The sequence below is a fragment of the Suncus etruscus genome, chromosome 5 (genome assembly GCF_024139225.1).
Source record: "Suncus etruscus isolate mSunEtr1 chromosome 5, mSunEtr1.pri.cur, whole genome shotgun sequence".
Taxonomy (NCBI): domain Eukaryota; kingdom Metazoa; phylum Chordata; class Mammalia; order Eulipotyphla; family Soricidae; genus Suncus; species Suncus etruscus.
In genome coordinates, this window is record NC_064852.1 from 72,876,601 (window position 1) to 72,891,893 (window position 15,293).

The 15,293-nt window shown below is 36.6% G+C and overlaps 1 protein-coding gene across 1 annotated transcript in view; it reads left to right on the forward strand.

Annotated features, from left to right (window-relative positions):
• GPD2 (glycerol-3-phosphate dehydrogenase 2) overlaps nucleotides 1-15,293 on the forward strand; it is a 115,097-nt gene that overhangs the window by 61,833 nt on the left and 37,971 nt on the right. Inside the window, exon 6 of the mRNA XM_049773107.1 lies at nucleotides 14,359-14,523. Within this exon, the coding sequence (XP_049629064.1) occupies nucleotides 14,359-14,523 (165 nt within the window). The remainder of the gene's footprint in view (nucleotides 1-14,358; nucleotides 14,524-15,293) is intronic.

A 15,293-nucleotide genomic window follows, 5' to 3' on the forward strand; every position in this document is an offset into this window, starting at 1 on the left:
TCCTCCTTCCTTTCCTTCCTTCCTTCCTTCCTTCCTTCCTTCCTTCCTCTCTCTCTCTCTCTCTCTCTCTTTCTTTCTTTCTTTCTTTCTTTCTTTCTTTCTTTCTTTTCTTTTTCTTTTCTTTCTTTCTTTCTTTCTTTCTTTCTTTCTTCTTTCTTTCTTTCTTTCTTTCTTTCTTTCTTTCTTTCTTTCTTTTCTTTCTTTCTTTCTTTCTTTCTTTCTTTCTTTCTTTCTTTCTTTCTTTCTTTGATTTTTGGGCCACACCTGGTGACATTCAGGGGTTACTCCCGACTCTGTGCTCAGAAATCGCTCCTGACTTGGGTCCATATGGGGTTCGGGGGATCGAACCGTGGTGTGTTCTAGGTGAGCTATGTGCAAGTCAAATGCCCTACTAGTTCGCCACTCCTCCTGCCCCATAGTGGTGAAGCTTTCAGGCTGGGCTATTGCTTATATGGCAATGCCTATCTGGTGTACTTTGAATTGATTTTTGTGTAAAGATGTGAAGTATGAATCCAGCCTTTACATTTTATGTGTGGTTATTCACTTTGCCAAACACTATCTTGTGATGTGGATTTCTTTGTTTCATTTTTTTTTTTTTGTACTCAGTTCCTTTGTTAAAAATAAGTTGGTTTTTGACAAATCTAGGGATTCATCTTTGAGTAATGGAATCAAAGCCGCTGGTCTTATTTTTACATGACCTTTTTTTTTAAATCACTATGGCTTTATAGTTTCAAATTATGTGGAGATAACCTCCTATTATTCCCTGTCCCAGTTGCCAAGAATTGCTGAAAGGGGGCTCTGGACTTCCTAAGGATTGCGTAGAACTACCACTTCCTTCTCTTCCATGCCACTCCCCACCCACACTAACACAAAAGAATTAGACTCTTGCTTTATTTATTTTTAAAGTTTTAGACCCAAATGAACCTTCCAAGGAAAACATATCTTGTTAAGAGATATCGTTCTGATGAAGAGCATCAAACAACAAATAAAAATGTGTCAAATAAAAATCAAAATAAAAGAAGGTAATATCAAAAGGAAATCTTTATTTTAGTTGTAGCAATTTTCTTTATATATGCTACCGTTTTGCTACTCTAGTGACTTTTGTCTACTTACAACTCTATCAAATGATGAAACAGATTCTAATGCTAATGGAAAGAACATTGAATGAGTCCATCAATGACCACTGTGTTCTAACGTCATCTTTCCCAATTCTCCTGGCACAGTCCTGTCTTTGGGTGATTGAATGTGAGCCTGATTTTGAAGACAATTGGCTTATCGGACTATGTTCTACCTGATTTGATAACATTTCATAATATAACTTTCCTGTGATTACAGCAAAATCTGAGAAGGTAAAGAACTCACTCTGTTGCAGATAAAGTTTCTCAAAAGTCTGCTTCCATTTAGACAGCTGGTCCTTAGCACATAGTTCCATGCATTTATTATGAAACTCACATTGAGTATAATCCCTGGGGCAGGATAAGCTTCCCAGTGATTTTGTAAAATGTTGCTCACACACAAATGAGAACTGAAATGTGGCTCCTCTCTTCATGGAAAGAATCTTTTTTTTTTAAATTTTTTTTATTTTTGTTTATTTTGCACTTCTTTTAGGAAATAGCTTAGTTTCTGACTAAAGGACTTTTTTTTTTTTTTTTAAAGAGAATTAGTATATTGAATTTCGCCATGGTTTATTTGCTTGAAAATCGAAAAAAAATGGCAGAGCAGAGACATCATGAAAATCACATCACAAGCAATAAAGAGAACTGAAGCTCAGGAATAAGGTTTTTCTTGGGCCTTTTAGTCACAGGCAGAAGAGAAAAAAATTTGACTAACTTGTGAGGTTATTAAATAATAATTAGAAATACTTGGAAACGAAGACTTGAAAAATAAGGGAGCAAAGTTATTAAATAAAGTACAGGTTGTATTCAGAGGCAGCAACATAGAAGGCAAGAAAGCCAATGACAATGCATCGTTTTGCATTGCCAGTTGTGCTGGCAACCTTTTTTTTTTTTTACTGTTCCTCTCCAAAGGGCAGTGCTGCCGCCATTTCACTTCTGGATACTCTTCCTTAGAACCTCTGTCTGGTACCCTTAGAACCATGTCTGGCTCTGTTCCTTAGAATCTCTGTCTTGAAATATCCTCATCAAGTCAATCACTTGTCTCTAAATCTCGGCTTATACTCGAGTATATAGATATTTCCTAACATATGTTATATTTTTCATTTGTTCTTTACATTCCCTTTTATTTTGTCATCATTTGCCTTGTATTGATGATTAAATAGAGTTCAGCTGAAACTACTTACTTTAATTGGTTAAGATGTGATCTGTTCTCATACAGACTCTTCAAGAGAGCCTTGTAAATATATCCGTAACATGAGAGAAATGAAGATGAGAGAAACAGAGCAGTCGGTCTAGAGAAAATTTAAAAGAAAAAAAAAACTATCATGAAAAGAGAAAATGTATTAGGAAATGAAGGACTTTGGGCATGTTTGACTTTTTTTCTGAGTTATTCCACTCAGACTCCAGACATGGTCTGTTCTGTTTTACTTCCGCTTCCACCATGAACCTTAAGTGCCTGAAATAAAAGACATTCAAAAATATTTGTAAAAAAACGAATCTCAGTATAATTATCTTACAATAAAGTATCCTCACGTACAGACCTCTATTTTTTTTTTTTTTTTGGTTTTTGGGCCACACCCGGTAACGCTCAGGGGTTACTCCTGGCTATGCGCTCAGAAGTCGCTCCTGGCTTGGGGGACCATATGGGACGCCGGGGGATCGAACCGCGGTCCGTCTCCTAGGCTAGCGCAGGTAAGGCAGGCACCTTACCTCCAGCGCCACCGCCCGGCCCCCAGACCTCTATTTTTAGTGAAAATCCTATCCCTCAAAGCTAGATTGAAGTACTGAGATTACTTCTTAGTAACTTTAGGTATATTTCTCAAACAACCAAGTAGCATCCCATGGCTTTTAGAACAAAGAGATATAAGACCTATAGCTTTGTTCTGTTTTTTAACTTTAGTTCCATTAATTTTAGTCATATTGCTTCTTTTCCTTTGAATCTTGTGCTAGAAAGAGAATTATCCAAGATAGTTACAAGAGGAAGAAATCTTCATTTTAAAATTGGTGTATAGATTTTTTGTATAGATAAAACTTCTGACCACCCAAGAGAATTTATTGTTTCTAACTTAATTGTAATTTTTTTATGGTTTCTGTTTATGTGTAGATTTGGCTTTGGGGTCACACCCAGTAGTACTTAGGGGGCTACTCCTGAGCTCAGAGTTTATTCCTGGTGGTGCTACTATGTGGTGTTGGGGATCTGTCTCTCTGGCTCATACCGTAGTTTTATTTTTGTTCAACTTTACATGGATTTCTAAGTGTTAGAAAAGTTCAAATCATATTCATTAGATTCATTTAAAAACTTTCCAAAAAAAGTAAAGTTCTGAGCCTATAGGAACTTTATGTACTTAAATATATCATGTTAAGGCACTTCACAATGTTTCGTTTACATCGGGCCAAAGACCACAGATTCACACTGATTGCTAATTATTCAGATTGTAAATAGCTTATTCGAGAACTTAGGGTGAGACAAAAGAAACATGATGGAACAATAATAAAAAGGATATTGTGAGAGAAAGGTTTGGCAGAATTATGATGCAGGTCACATCCTGTGTCTGTATTTAATTGTACCTTTGTATTTAATAATAAAAATGATTACATGCTCAGTGCTAACAGGTATCCCTCTTGAGAACTCTAGTATGGATAGGTGACAGCAAATTATTCCAATGCATAAACTTTAAATATTATACAATTATTTTGAATTTTACCAGTCTTATACTAGAATACATTTTCTGAAAAAATATACATTATCCCGGGAAGATCTTAAAACTTAATTCTGGATATATAGCCTATATAAAATATAGGTGAATTCTTTAAAGTCAGAATTGAAACAATCACTTTTCTGGCATGTTATAATTAGTTGGGTCTATGCTGTTACTTTTGGTAACTTCTTTGTATAAAATTTGAATATAGTCCAGAATTTTTAGTTCTGAAAGTTTGTAAGGACTTGCTTGCTTTTTCTGAATTTTCTCCTTTTTGTGTTTATCTTGACCCCTTTCCCTAAATTTCCTGGTTAAAATAAGATTTTAATTTAGGGAGTCGTATTCTCTGTTCTTCATTTTTTCTTCTTTTTTGTATATACTTTACTCAATTTTGTATCTCATTAAAATGCCATTTAATAGAATAATGAAATTGGGGTAGTCTTAATCTTTCTATGCAGTTGATACCCTGCACATTACATCATGCCTAGTTCACAGTGCTCAGTTGAAATTTGTGAAAGGGGTTAATAAATCTGCCACTTATTGTAACCATGAAATCATAATTATCATTTTATCAAACCCCAACTTTTTAACTTTGTTTTATTTTATGATTGAGTCTCTTTGGGGGGTGAAGGGGCACATTGGTAGTTCTCAAGGATCACCCCTGACTCTGTGCTCAATAATTACTTCTAGTTATGCTTGGGAGACCATATAGGTTGCCTGCAATCAAACCCAGGTCAGCCACATGAAATTCAAGTGTTCTACCTGCTGTGCTATCTCTTTGGCCCCTGACATTTTCATTTGCTTGTGGGTATTTTTGTTTTTTGTTTTTGTTTTGTTTTGTTTTGTTTTTGGGTCACTCCTGGCAGCGCTCAGGGGTTACTCCTGGCTCCACACTCAGAAATCGCTCCTGGCAGGCTCAGGGGACCATATGGGATGCCAGGATTCGAACCAATGACCTTCTGCATGCAGGGTAAACGCCTTACCTTCCATGCTATCTCTCTGGCCCCTTGCCTGTGTTTTTAATAAATACTTTATTCTGTCATAGATGACATCCTATTTCCACTGTCTGCATAAGTACTTTTCCTTTATTTGATTTATTTTGGTTTTTATTTTGAGCTATACCTGGTTGTGCTCAGGTTTTACTTCTGGCTCTGTGCTCAGGGATCACTCTTTTTGGGGCTTGGGAAATTCTGATGTGCTGGGAATCAAACCCAAGTCAGCTGTGTGCAAGGCAAATGCCCTATATGGGTTTGCCTAGCTCTGGCTCCCTTCTCATTATTTGAGCAGTCTTTAACCTATGAATATGTCTATAGTCATTTATATGTTTATTTGTACATTCATTAGTTCAGCAAGTATTTGAATACTAGCATACCTGCTAGTAGGAATGCTAGAAAGCAAATAAGATGGTTCAGTTCCCTAGGTTTTGAACTGTGCTTCTGTGGGTATTTGTTGTAAACTCATCTCTGGGCACAATCCATGGTACACAATCTATGGTATCAAAAAAAATTAGTACATTGCTCAATAAATGAGTGAGTGTTGAATACAAATATTGAGAAAATATTTGCACTATAATAACTGTAAAAAGAGAGAACAATAAAGAAATACAGATTTTTTTCTTTTTGCCACACCAGTAATGCTAAGGCCAGAATTCCTGGTGCTCAGGAATTACTCCTGTTGGGCTTGGTGACTGGCATTATGGGATGCCAGGGATTAAACCTGGATTGGCTATGTATAAGGTAAATAACCTACCTGCTTTACTATCTCTCCTGCTCTGACAAATATAGATTTTTGATATAAGGGTAATCAGGAAAGTTCTCATAAAGAAAAGATAAGGAGTTGGTAACATAGTCTCATAAGTATGAGCAAATAGTCAGAATTAAAAGGGCAGTTTTGTTTGAAGGTGGATTCTGGGGTCAACCTGAAAATTTAGGGTGAGAATGGGTGGGTAGGTAAATATCAAGACTTTAAAAATAGCTTTAAATTTTCTTACTCAGGTTTACTAATACTAAGTTGTTTATATTCTGAACTAATTACCTGGCAACCATTGACTTACCTTTTTTTTTAATTAAAAAATGAATTGAGTTCTAATACTTTGATTACAGGTTTTAAGATAGTACCTGTTGGGGCCAGAAAGATAGCACAGCAGTAGGGCTTTTGCCTTGCACGAAGCCAATCCAGTACAGATGGTGATTCAAATCCCAGCATCCCATATGGTCGAGTCCCCTTGCCTGTGCCTGCCAGGGGCAATTTCTGAGCACAGAGCCAGGAGTAATCCCTGAGTGCCTCAGGGTGTGACCCTCCAAAAAAAGATAGGATCTGTTTGTGTTGGGACTAACTACTTGAAAACTGGCTACATTGCCCATATAATTTAAAAGAAGCTATACTTCTGCACAATACATAACTGAAAATGTCAGCATCATAAAAACAGGGTTTTTTTTTTTGTCATGTGCATTGGACTAGTAATTCTAGGTAGTAGTTCTGATGTATCTTAATTTGACTATGATTATTCTTTTTTTTTTTTTTTTTGGTATGTTTATTTTTGTTTTTTGGACCACACTCAGTGGCACTCATGGGTTACTCAGGTGTTAACTCCTGACTGTGCTCAGAAGCCACTCTTGGCAGACTCAGGGGACCATATGGAATACCAGGGATTAAACCTGGGTTGGCCACATGCACGGCAAATGCCCTACCACTGTGCTATCACTCTGGCCCTCTATGATCATACTGAAACATTTGGTTTTACAAGTGCTGCCAGTTGATACAGAACGTCAGTGACTAGGGTGGGGTGGGGTCAGGTGACTTATGTGCTATGTGCTTCTCTTGGTTAGGTTAGCCTGGATATGTTCCTTCCATGACATTGGCAATGCCTTTTATTTTTGTTTATCACTTTTAATATTTCATACAACAGCACAACTTTATATGACTGAGTTTCGAGCCTGAGTTGGAATCGGACACTAAAAATTGGTGGCTCAGGCTTTGGCTATAAGCAAGGCTAAAGAACAGGAAACATTTTGCTATCATAATCCATAAAACTAATTAAATCAATGTTTCATTGTGATCATAAATCTAATGAAAGGATATGATTTAATTTTTTTCTGACTTCCTTTAAAAAACGTCTCCCGGGCCGGAGAGATAGCATGGAGGTAAGGCATTTGCCTTTCATGCAGAAGGTCATCGGTTCGAATCCCGGCGTCCCATATGGTCCCCCGTGCCTGCCAGGAGCAATTTCTGAGCATGGAGCCAGGAGTATCCCCTGAGCACTGCCGGGTGTGACCCAAAAACTACACAAAAAAAAAAAAACAAAAAACGTCTCCCTTTTAGTCTTTATTAATATTGTTTTGTAGAAATAAACAAAAACAGAGAAACCAGAAATGAGAAAACATTGAAGTGAGATTTTGAAAGGAACAAATAAGTATTGAAGAATACAGGCATTTTGCAATTTAATTTTATTTGGCGGGGGAGGGTTGGGTCAGACCTGCGATGTTCAAAGTTATTCCTGGCTTTGCATTCAGGAATTACCTCTGGTTGTGCTCAAAGGACCACATGGGATGCTGGGATCAAACCCAGGTTGGCCATGTTCAAAGGTAAATGTCCTAATCACTGTACTATGGCTCTGGCCTTATTATTAAGTAATTTTAGATATGCAAATTCAGATCCTCTTCTATTTTTGTTTTGTTTCATTGATTTACAGCATAAACTTTACAAAAGTTTACAGCATAAACTTGAACAATTCTGATCCACAATAAATACATTTGTATAGAATAGGCTGACTGTACACCAAAGATTCAATACCACAAAGATCCTTCAATTTATTTCTCTAACCCAACTCTTTACCTTTTGGTAATTACCATACTTTTCATTAATTTCAGAAATTCGTTTTGTTGTTTTTTGCTGGTTTAGTTGCTTTTTGTTTCATGTATAGTCGATCACAATTATCTGTGAGTTGTCTTTTATTCTTTATGTATTTCATGTAACCTAACCACCTCAAAATCTATTTATCCTTACAAGCATAGTTTCATCTTTCAGATTATTTTCAGTATTCTATTTAGTGTGTATATCACTTTATCCAGTTACCTATCAGTAGAATTAGGTTGTTAACATATTTTGACTATTGTGAATAATCTACTATGAACACTGGGGTGCAAATAGTCCTTTGAATCAGTGTTTTCATGTCCTTTGGAATGGGATCTCAGAATCGTATTTCATTTTAAAAATGTTCATATCCTTTCCTTAAGAGGTTGTACATTTTCCCAACAGTGTTAAAGTATTCTTTTTTTTTTTTTTTTTTTTTTTTTTGGTTTTTCAGGCTACACCTGTTTGATGTTCAGGGGTTGCTCCTGGCTAAGCGCTCAGAAATTGCCTCTGGCTTGGGATGCTGGGGGATGGAACCGCGGTCCTTCCTTGGCTAGCACTTGCAAGGCAGACACCTTACCTCTAGCACCACCTCGCTGGCCCCTGCTTTTAATTTTTTAAATATAATTGTCCTTTACTTTCTTTTGATCAATTCTTTTCTTTTCTTTTTTCTTCTCTTTTCCTTTCCTTTCCTTTCCTTTTTTTTCTTGAAAACATTGTGATTTGCAAAATCCTTTACAGCTGGTTTTCTGATATACAATGATTCAGGGCCATTTCCACCACCAGTTTTGACCTCCCCTTTACCAGTATCCCCTAAGTGCATCCATACTACTCCCCTGCCGCCTCCACCCCCAGTCTGCCAGTATAATAGGCAACTCATTTTAGGTTAGATTGTTAAAGTTTGGGTCCTTTCCTTTTATAGAATACTGAAGTATATAGTTCATGACCTATGTTTTGCCAACCAACAAGGGCAGTGACATCAAATTTACAACACAATTATTCCAAGTCCTGAACTACTCTATATTATACTATATTACTCTATTATAGCTTAGAATATGTATTCTCCCTAAATATCTTCCTATTTCCCACTGCTCTCCATGCAAATATTCACCTTAATAATTATTTACTTAAAGATATCATTGTTATAATAAATTCTCTTGAATTTCCCTCATTCTATATACTTAAAACCATAATCTAGGAACTAAAGAGAGAATAGAGAAAGTAAGGCTCTTGCTTTGCACATGGCCGACTAAGTTTTGATCCCAGGCATTGCAGATGGTTCCCTGAGTCCTGCCAGGAGTAATCCCTGAGTACAGAGTCAGAAGTAAGTGGAGCAGAACTGGATACAGCTATCCCTCCATCCCCTGCAATTTAGTAATTCCTTTGCACACACAAGCACACAATTTGGTCTGCTCCTATTTGTTCTTGTTTCCATTGGAAAGGGAAATTGTAATTAAAATGAGTATTTCAAATCAGCTTGAATTTGGAAGTTAGCTTTTGAATTACTTATGCCACAGTGCTAAGGAGAAGTTGCCCAAGAGGCCAGTGTGAATCTTTGAATAGCTGATAATGGAGCAGGCCATGGGTATTTTGTTGGAAATGGCACTAAACTTTTAGTGGGAGGTAAATGTGCCCTTTGTGTACCCACCTTCCCTTCTTGGAAGTGCTCATGTTTCGTATAAGAGTCATATTAGGAAAATGGAAGGAGATATTCTCAACATTTCTATTTTGATTTATGTTGAAGTATGGGCATGCGTTAATAACTTTTGGAGGGCAGAGGGATAGTTTATTTGGTGAGGCACTTGCCTTGCATGTGGCCTACCTGGATTCAATCCTGGTGCATCACATATGATCCCCTGAGACTGCTGGAAGTAATTCCTGTACAGCTAGGAGTAACCCCTGAAAACTGTTGGGTGTGGCCCTCAAACAAACCAGAAACAAGAGCAATTTGTGGGTGAGATAATTTAATGGGCTGGCCTCAGGATGTCTCCCTGCACTGTATGGCTCCTCAAGAACTGCTGGGAATGAATAGCACTAGACAGAGTGTCCTCTGGAATGTCTCCTGGGCTCCTTGACCACTGCATTCCTATGGTCTTAGATTGTTCTGTTCAGTAATAAAGGTGTTTTTGTTTTTTGTTTGTTTGTCTTTTCTTTTTGGATGTTACCTAGTGTTACTCAAGGCTTACCTTAGTGTTGTGTTCTGGGGAACCATATGCAATGTTGGGTATTAGAACTAGGGATAAGTACCTTATCCACTGCATTATTTTCTGGCCCCAAATGGGCATTTTAAACTATGCTGTTTATATGCATATAAAAAACTATAAGCAGAGTTACAGAGAATTACAAATATATATTGGAAAAAATAAGAAAATGCCAAATAATTTGTGACCTGGGATTTCTTTTCCTTCATATTTATTCATTCCTCATAATCTTTATACATTCAGTGATTATTCCTCTGCTTTTCAGCTATCTTTAGGGTAGTTGCCAATTTGCCAATCCTCCTTGAAAACAATATTGCTATCTCAAAAATATTTATATTTGAGGTCTATTTTTTAGATAATTATATTAAAATATTTTTAAACTTAAATTCTCCTATATCCTATGTGCCAGGCCACTAAGGATTAGAACAAATATTTTTGCTTTTGTTTTTCCTTTTTAGACTTTTTCGGTAGTACTCAGTCAGGTGTCATTCCTCAGGGATCAGGGGAACATAGGAGTACTGGGGATTAATCTCAGGTTGGCCACATTCAAGCAAGTGCCTTACCTGTTGTCTGGCCCAAGACAAGTAATTCATTTTTATCATCATTGACCTCCATTCTTTTTGGTGGGTAGATTTTATGTTTTGTTTTTCAAAACAAGAGAAAACAGTTATAGTTCCACCTCTTATGTGCTTTCTCTCGTATAGTTTTAAGTTCAGTATGTGCACATATGTAAGATTTCAAGTGCAAAAGAAGAACAGAGCAGAAAACAGATTTTCACAGTCCCCATCTGGGTCGTTGTGTAAATGCCAGTATAAAACTATTCACTTACCAGCAAATAGTATCATGTTGCCTGGCTCTAAGGAAGCGGATTTGAAACTCCAAGCTTAATAAGCAAATCAGTTGGGTGAGGGAGAGTTGATAGTATTGTATCACATTCCAGTGACTGGCAGTGTTATCAAAAATTCTTTTCTCTAGGAATAACATTAAGGGAGGCATATAGATACCTCTCAAAATGTCAGGAGAGGGGGCTGGGGGACTTATTTAAGAATTAGTGAAAATACACAGTTTAATCCAGGAAGCATACACTATGAGAATCCTGGTATCTTCTGGATAAAGGAGGAATTTAACATGGGAATGGGAGGAATTCTACTCTGAATCCAAGGGGGTAAGCTCAGTGTTCACAGTGAAGGGTATTGCTGGTGGAGCTGTTAACTCCTGGGTTGGAAGGAAGTCAAATTAGTGGTTTCCTGGTTAGTAGGAGTTCACCCAAGCTTTATTTGTATTTCCTGCAGCTTGGGGGTAAATTTGTAGGATAAATTATGAGGAGTTTATTAATAATCACTCCTCTTCTTTTTCTCCTACTTATTCAACTTAAACAGCCATTTGAATTCCAGTTCAGATTCTATACATTTTGGAGTTTCCCTGCAGTTATGCAGTTAATGATCATCTGTAATTTCCTTAAAGAACTCCAAATGCATTTTATCCCATACAAAGATATACACAACAACTATAAATGCCTCTACAAATCAAAATACTGTTTACCTGACTTGTATCTGGTAATGAAGAAGGAAAAAATAAGATGAACAAATAAGACTTTGTGTTTCCCTTAGAATGGAAAATCTCACAATGATTCCTGGAATCTATGTTCTGTGAGAGTCAAGATCACCCTACATTCTGCCCACATTTGTCATAGCCAAGGATTATTGGTATTCTTAAGTGGAGGGTTACTTGGATGGATAAATATACAAGGTATGGTTACCTAGAAGAAGGAATGAACAACTTTATCTTTAAGAGCTGCAAAGGAGAGATTCCATAGATATTTGAACCCAATTATGAGAGGGAAGCAGTTGTTCTGTTTTCAAAATGATATTCCAGCTGCAAGAATTAAGTATGGGAAGTGAGAGGATTTGAAGTCACATGAATGTTTAGGTGTTTCAAAACATAGGGCAGTCTTGGATAATAAAAATAAGATAAAAGGACCATGGCAAGTGAGGATTTTATCATGAAAGATCTTCATAATTTGAACCATAGCAAGTGGTCTGGATTCCCTGGGTGGGCAGGCAAAAAATCTATATCCACAGGGACTTATTTCAACCTCACCCTTAGAATTGAGGTTAATCTTATTTACTCTTAACAGTATTGGGAATTGGAAGCTTATTACAGAAGCATTGCTCAGTATAGAAATAACAGAGATTGATAGACTCTAGCAGTAGTGATCTGATTAGTTGTTTCTTTGGGGGATAGGGACAGAGAGCATGTTTTTGGTTCTTACCTAGCAGAACTCAGGAGCTCCTACTGGTTTAGTCTCAAGACCCCTGGTCTTTCCAAACATGGTTCCAGAGATCTGAACTTGGATGTAGACCAATACAGTTGAATATAAAACAAGTGTTTTATTTCCTACACTATCCCTTGGGCCCTCTGATAAGTATTTATTATAAAAATATGCTAAAGGAATATTATTGTATATTAATGCTTTAAGTTTTATTTTCAGGTGACTGGGTAACAGATATGTCACTTTTGAAGAAAAATGCTATATCTAGATTAGATGGGATTTTTCCCTATTTCCTTTGTTCAGTAACTTTATTTTTAAAATTAAGTAGTTGATTTTTACATAGTTTACAAGAGGTTTTACCTGTATGTTCATCAAACCGTACCTTAAATAGATGAGAGTTTCTCTATTAATCAAACATGACTTGAATTTCTTAAACATAAAATACATACCTCTGTTAAGCAGTGTTTCATTCTTATGTACATAAATCCTAGAAAGATTGGGTGGGAGAGGGATTCTAAATATAAGTGGTAATTTTTATAACTTTAAAGAGAAAATATAGTATGGAAATTTAGTTTCTTTGTATAGTTTGCATATATTTAACTTTGTGGAGCATATTAAATTTGGCAACATTGATTTTATAAAAGACAATTTTAATGATTGGACCAATAATAGAGTGGGTAGCATGTTTTCCTTGTATTTGGCTGCCACAGATTTGATCCGCATTACCTCAAAATGATCCCCTGAGCCTGCCAGGAGTGATTTCTGAGCTCAGCAGAGCCAGGAGTAACCCCTGAGCCCAGCCTGGTATGGCCCTCCCCTGAGCCCAGCCTGGTATGGCCCTCAAACAAAAACAAAACAAAGCAAACAAACAAAAAACTTTAAAGACACATACTTATTTCTAATGATAGCTTCAGGTAATGCTGAATTGAAATTGATAGAATTGGCTCTCAGTTTTCCCACATGTAGTTCAATTATTGTTGTTGCTATGTGCTTTTTAATTTTTTAAAATTTTTTATTCTTTTAATTTTGGATGAAATAACTGTGCACATAAAGGTTTAATTTATGTTTCCACTGATAGAGGATTTAATTTTGAAGAAAAGGTTCTTGCTGATTTTGTTAGTTCGGTGATTTTAGAGTAAGATGTTGGTAGGGAGGGCAAGCAGAATCTTTAGTCATTGATTCTCTCTTTATAACTTTGCCCTTTTAGCTAGAACAGATTACCAGTGCAGAGCTTCTTGCCCTGCACAGACTGAATCACAAGGAAGAAATTTTACATAAACCATTTATACTAAATGTTTGGTATGCTGGCAACATAAATCAACAACAATATCCATTACAAATTCATCCCTTTATCAGTATTATCTTGATAGAACCGATCCCAATGTGTGGGAATTTGAACCTTCCTTCAATACATCTAGCCCTGGGTAATTAATTATTCAGGGCACAGAGAACCTGGCCCTTGCAATGTAGAGTAATTCTTCCTGGTCAGCGTTAACTCCACTGGCAATAATAAATAGAAAAAGTCTCTAGTGGTGCCAGTATTTTAAAGTGATTAATCATCTTCCCCCCCTTTACCCCCCCTTTGTTTTCTTTAACTAGGAATTTTCAGCAATAAATCTTTAACAATACAGGTAGGAATTGTTCTGTAATTAAATTTTCCCTCCTTAATTTCTTACCTTTTATGTTCTTTTAAAGAGAAATCACATTTTAAGGAGCTCTGATCAAAATTCAAGCCAAGAAAGATCCTCTTATAGAATACTGAGAGATTCATTATGGAAGATTAAGCTCCTGGTTTGAATATTAGATAGAGCACACACTCCTGAAAATTGTTAAACAACACCATTTGTGGTGTCAGATATTCTGAAGTTTTGAATTGCTTCACTTTTGTGCATACGGGTTGTCTGTACTAAGAGATGTCTGACATGTACATATGTTCTTGAGCTGAGAGAATAATTGCTTATTTCTTAAATTTTGGGTAATTGGCATGAGTTCTGTAGCAAAGGTATATTTTCCACTCTTTAGGAGGAACACACAGCAGGTAAATGACTGAGAAAGATCATGCAATTTTAGACCATGCACTGTAGAGCTGACCACCATCATCTATATTCTGGGTGACAGGGATATATGTGGTATATCTGTTGTAACATACTTCTGTAGCACCAGTTTGTGGCTCGAGGTGACTCCTGTCTCTCTTCTTCTGATGCTTTCTCCCTCTGCAGGACAACACAACGATGCACGGATGAACCTTGCCATTGCTCTTACTGCTGCCAGGTACGGGGCTGCCACAGCCAATTATTTAGAAGTCGTGAGCTTGCTCAAGAAGAAAGACCCCCAAACGGGGGAGGAGCGTGTGAGCGGGGCACGGTGCAAGGATATACTCACAGGTATGCCATGCCTCAGGCCTGGAACTCTTTCTTAGCATCTTGTCTTGCTCATATAATGACTGAATTATAATTTTTATGTCACTTCTCTTTTATGTAAGTCAGACTTCAGAGTCCTATTAATTATATTCCTTATTGTCAACAATGATTGGCTTAACATGAAAATTTTCCCTTGTGGGGCTTGGCAATTTTCCTCCTTTGTGTTGAATAATAATAATAATGATACTAATAAATGCCCACAAAATTCTCACAGCTATGATTGCATTCCCTTTTCTTTATAAAAACATGCTATTAATAAAATTAAATAAGTGTGCAAGTTTCAAAGTATCATTTAGATGACATAGGCAAGTGCATTTACAGGTCATTAAAGTCAATCACTTTAACTTTGGTTAGAATTTCATGCTTATGCAGGTTCTTAAGAAGCAGAATTTCCAAACTGCCTTCTTTTTCTGTATAAAACCAGCACTATGCAATACATCTTCTCATAGCAACAAAGCTGATTCATTTGAGAACTAAAAAAAAAAAAAAAAAAAAGGGTGTTATTTACCTTTATCACTTCTTTCCTTTGATGCTGACTTCTCTACAAAAGACAGCTGAAAAGAAAAAGTGTCATGATCATCTTCAATTTATTTACTGAGATGCAAACTTTTGGTCTGACTTTTCAATAACTAGCATCTCATGTCTTAAAGTATGCAATATACTTTGCCATGGATTAAATTAGTGCATGAATTAATAAAACAGAGTAGCAGAGAACATAGAAACAAATTGGGTGG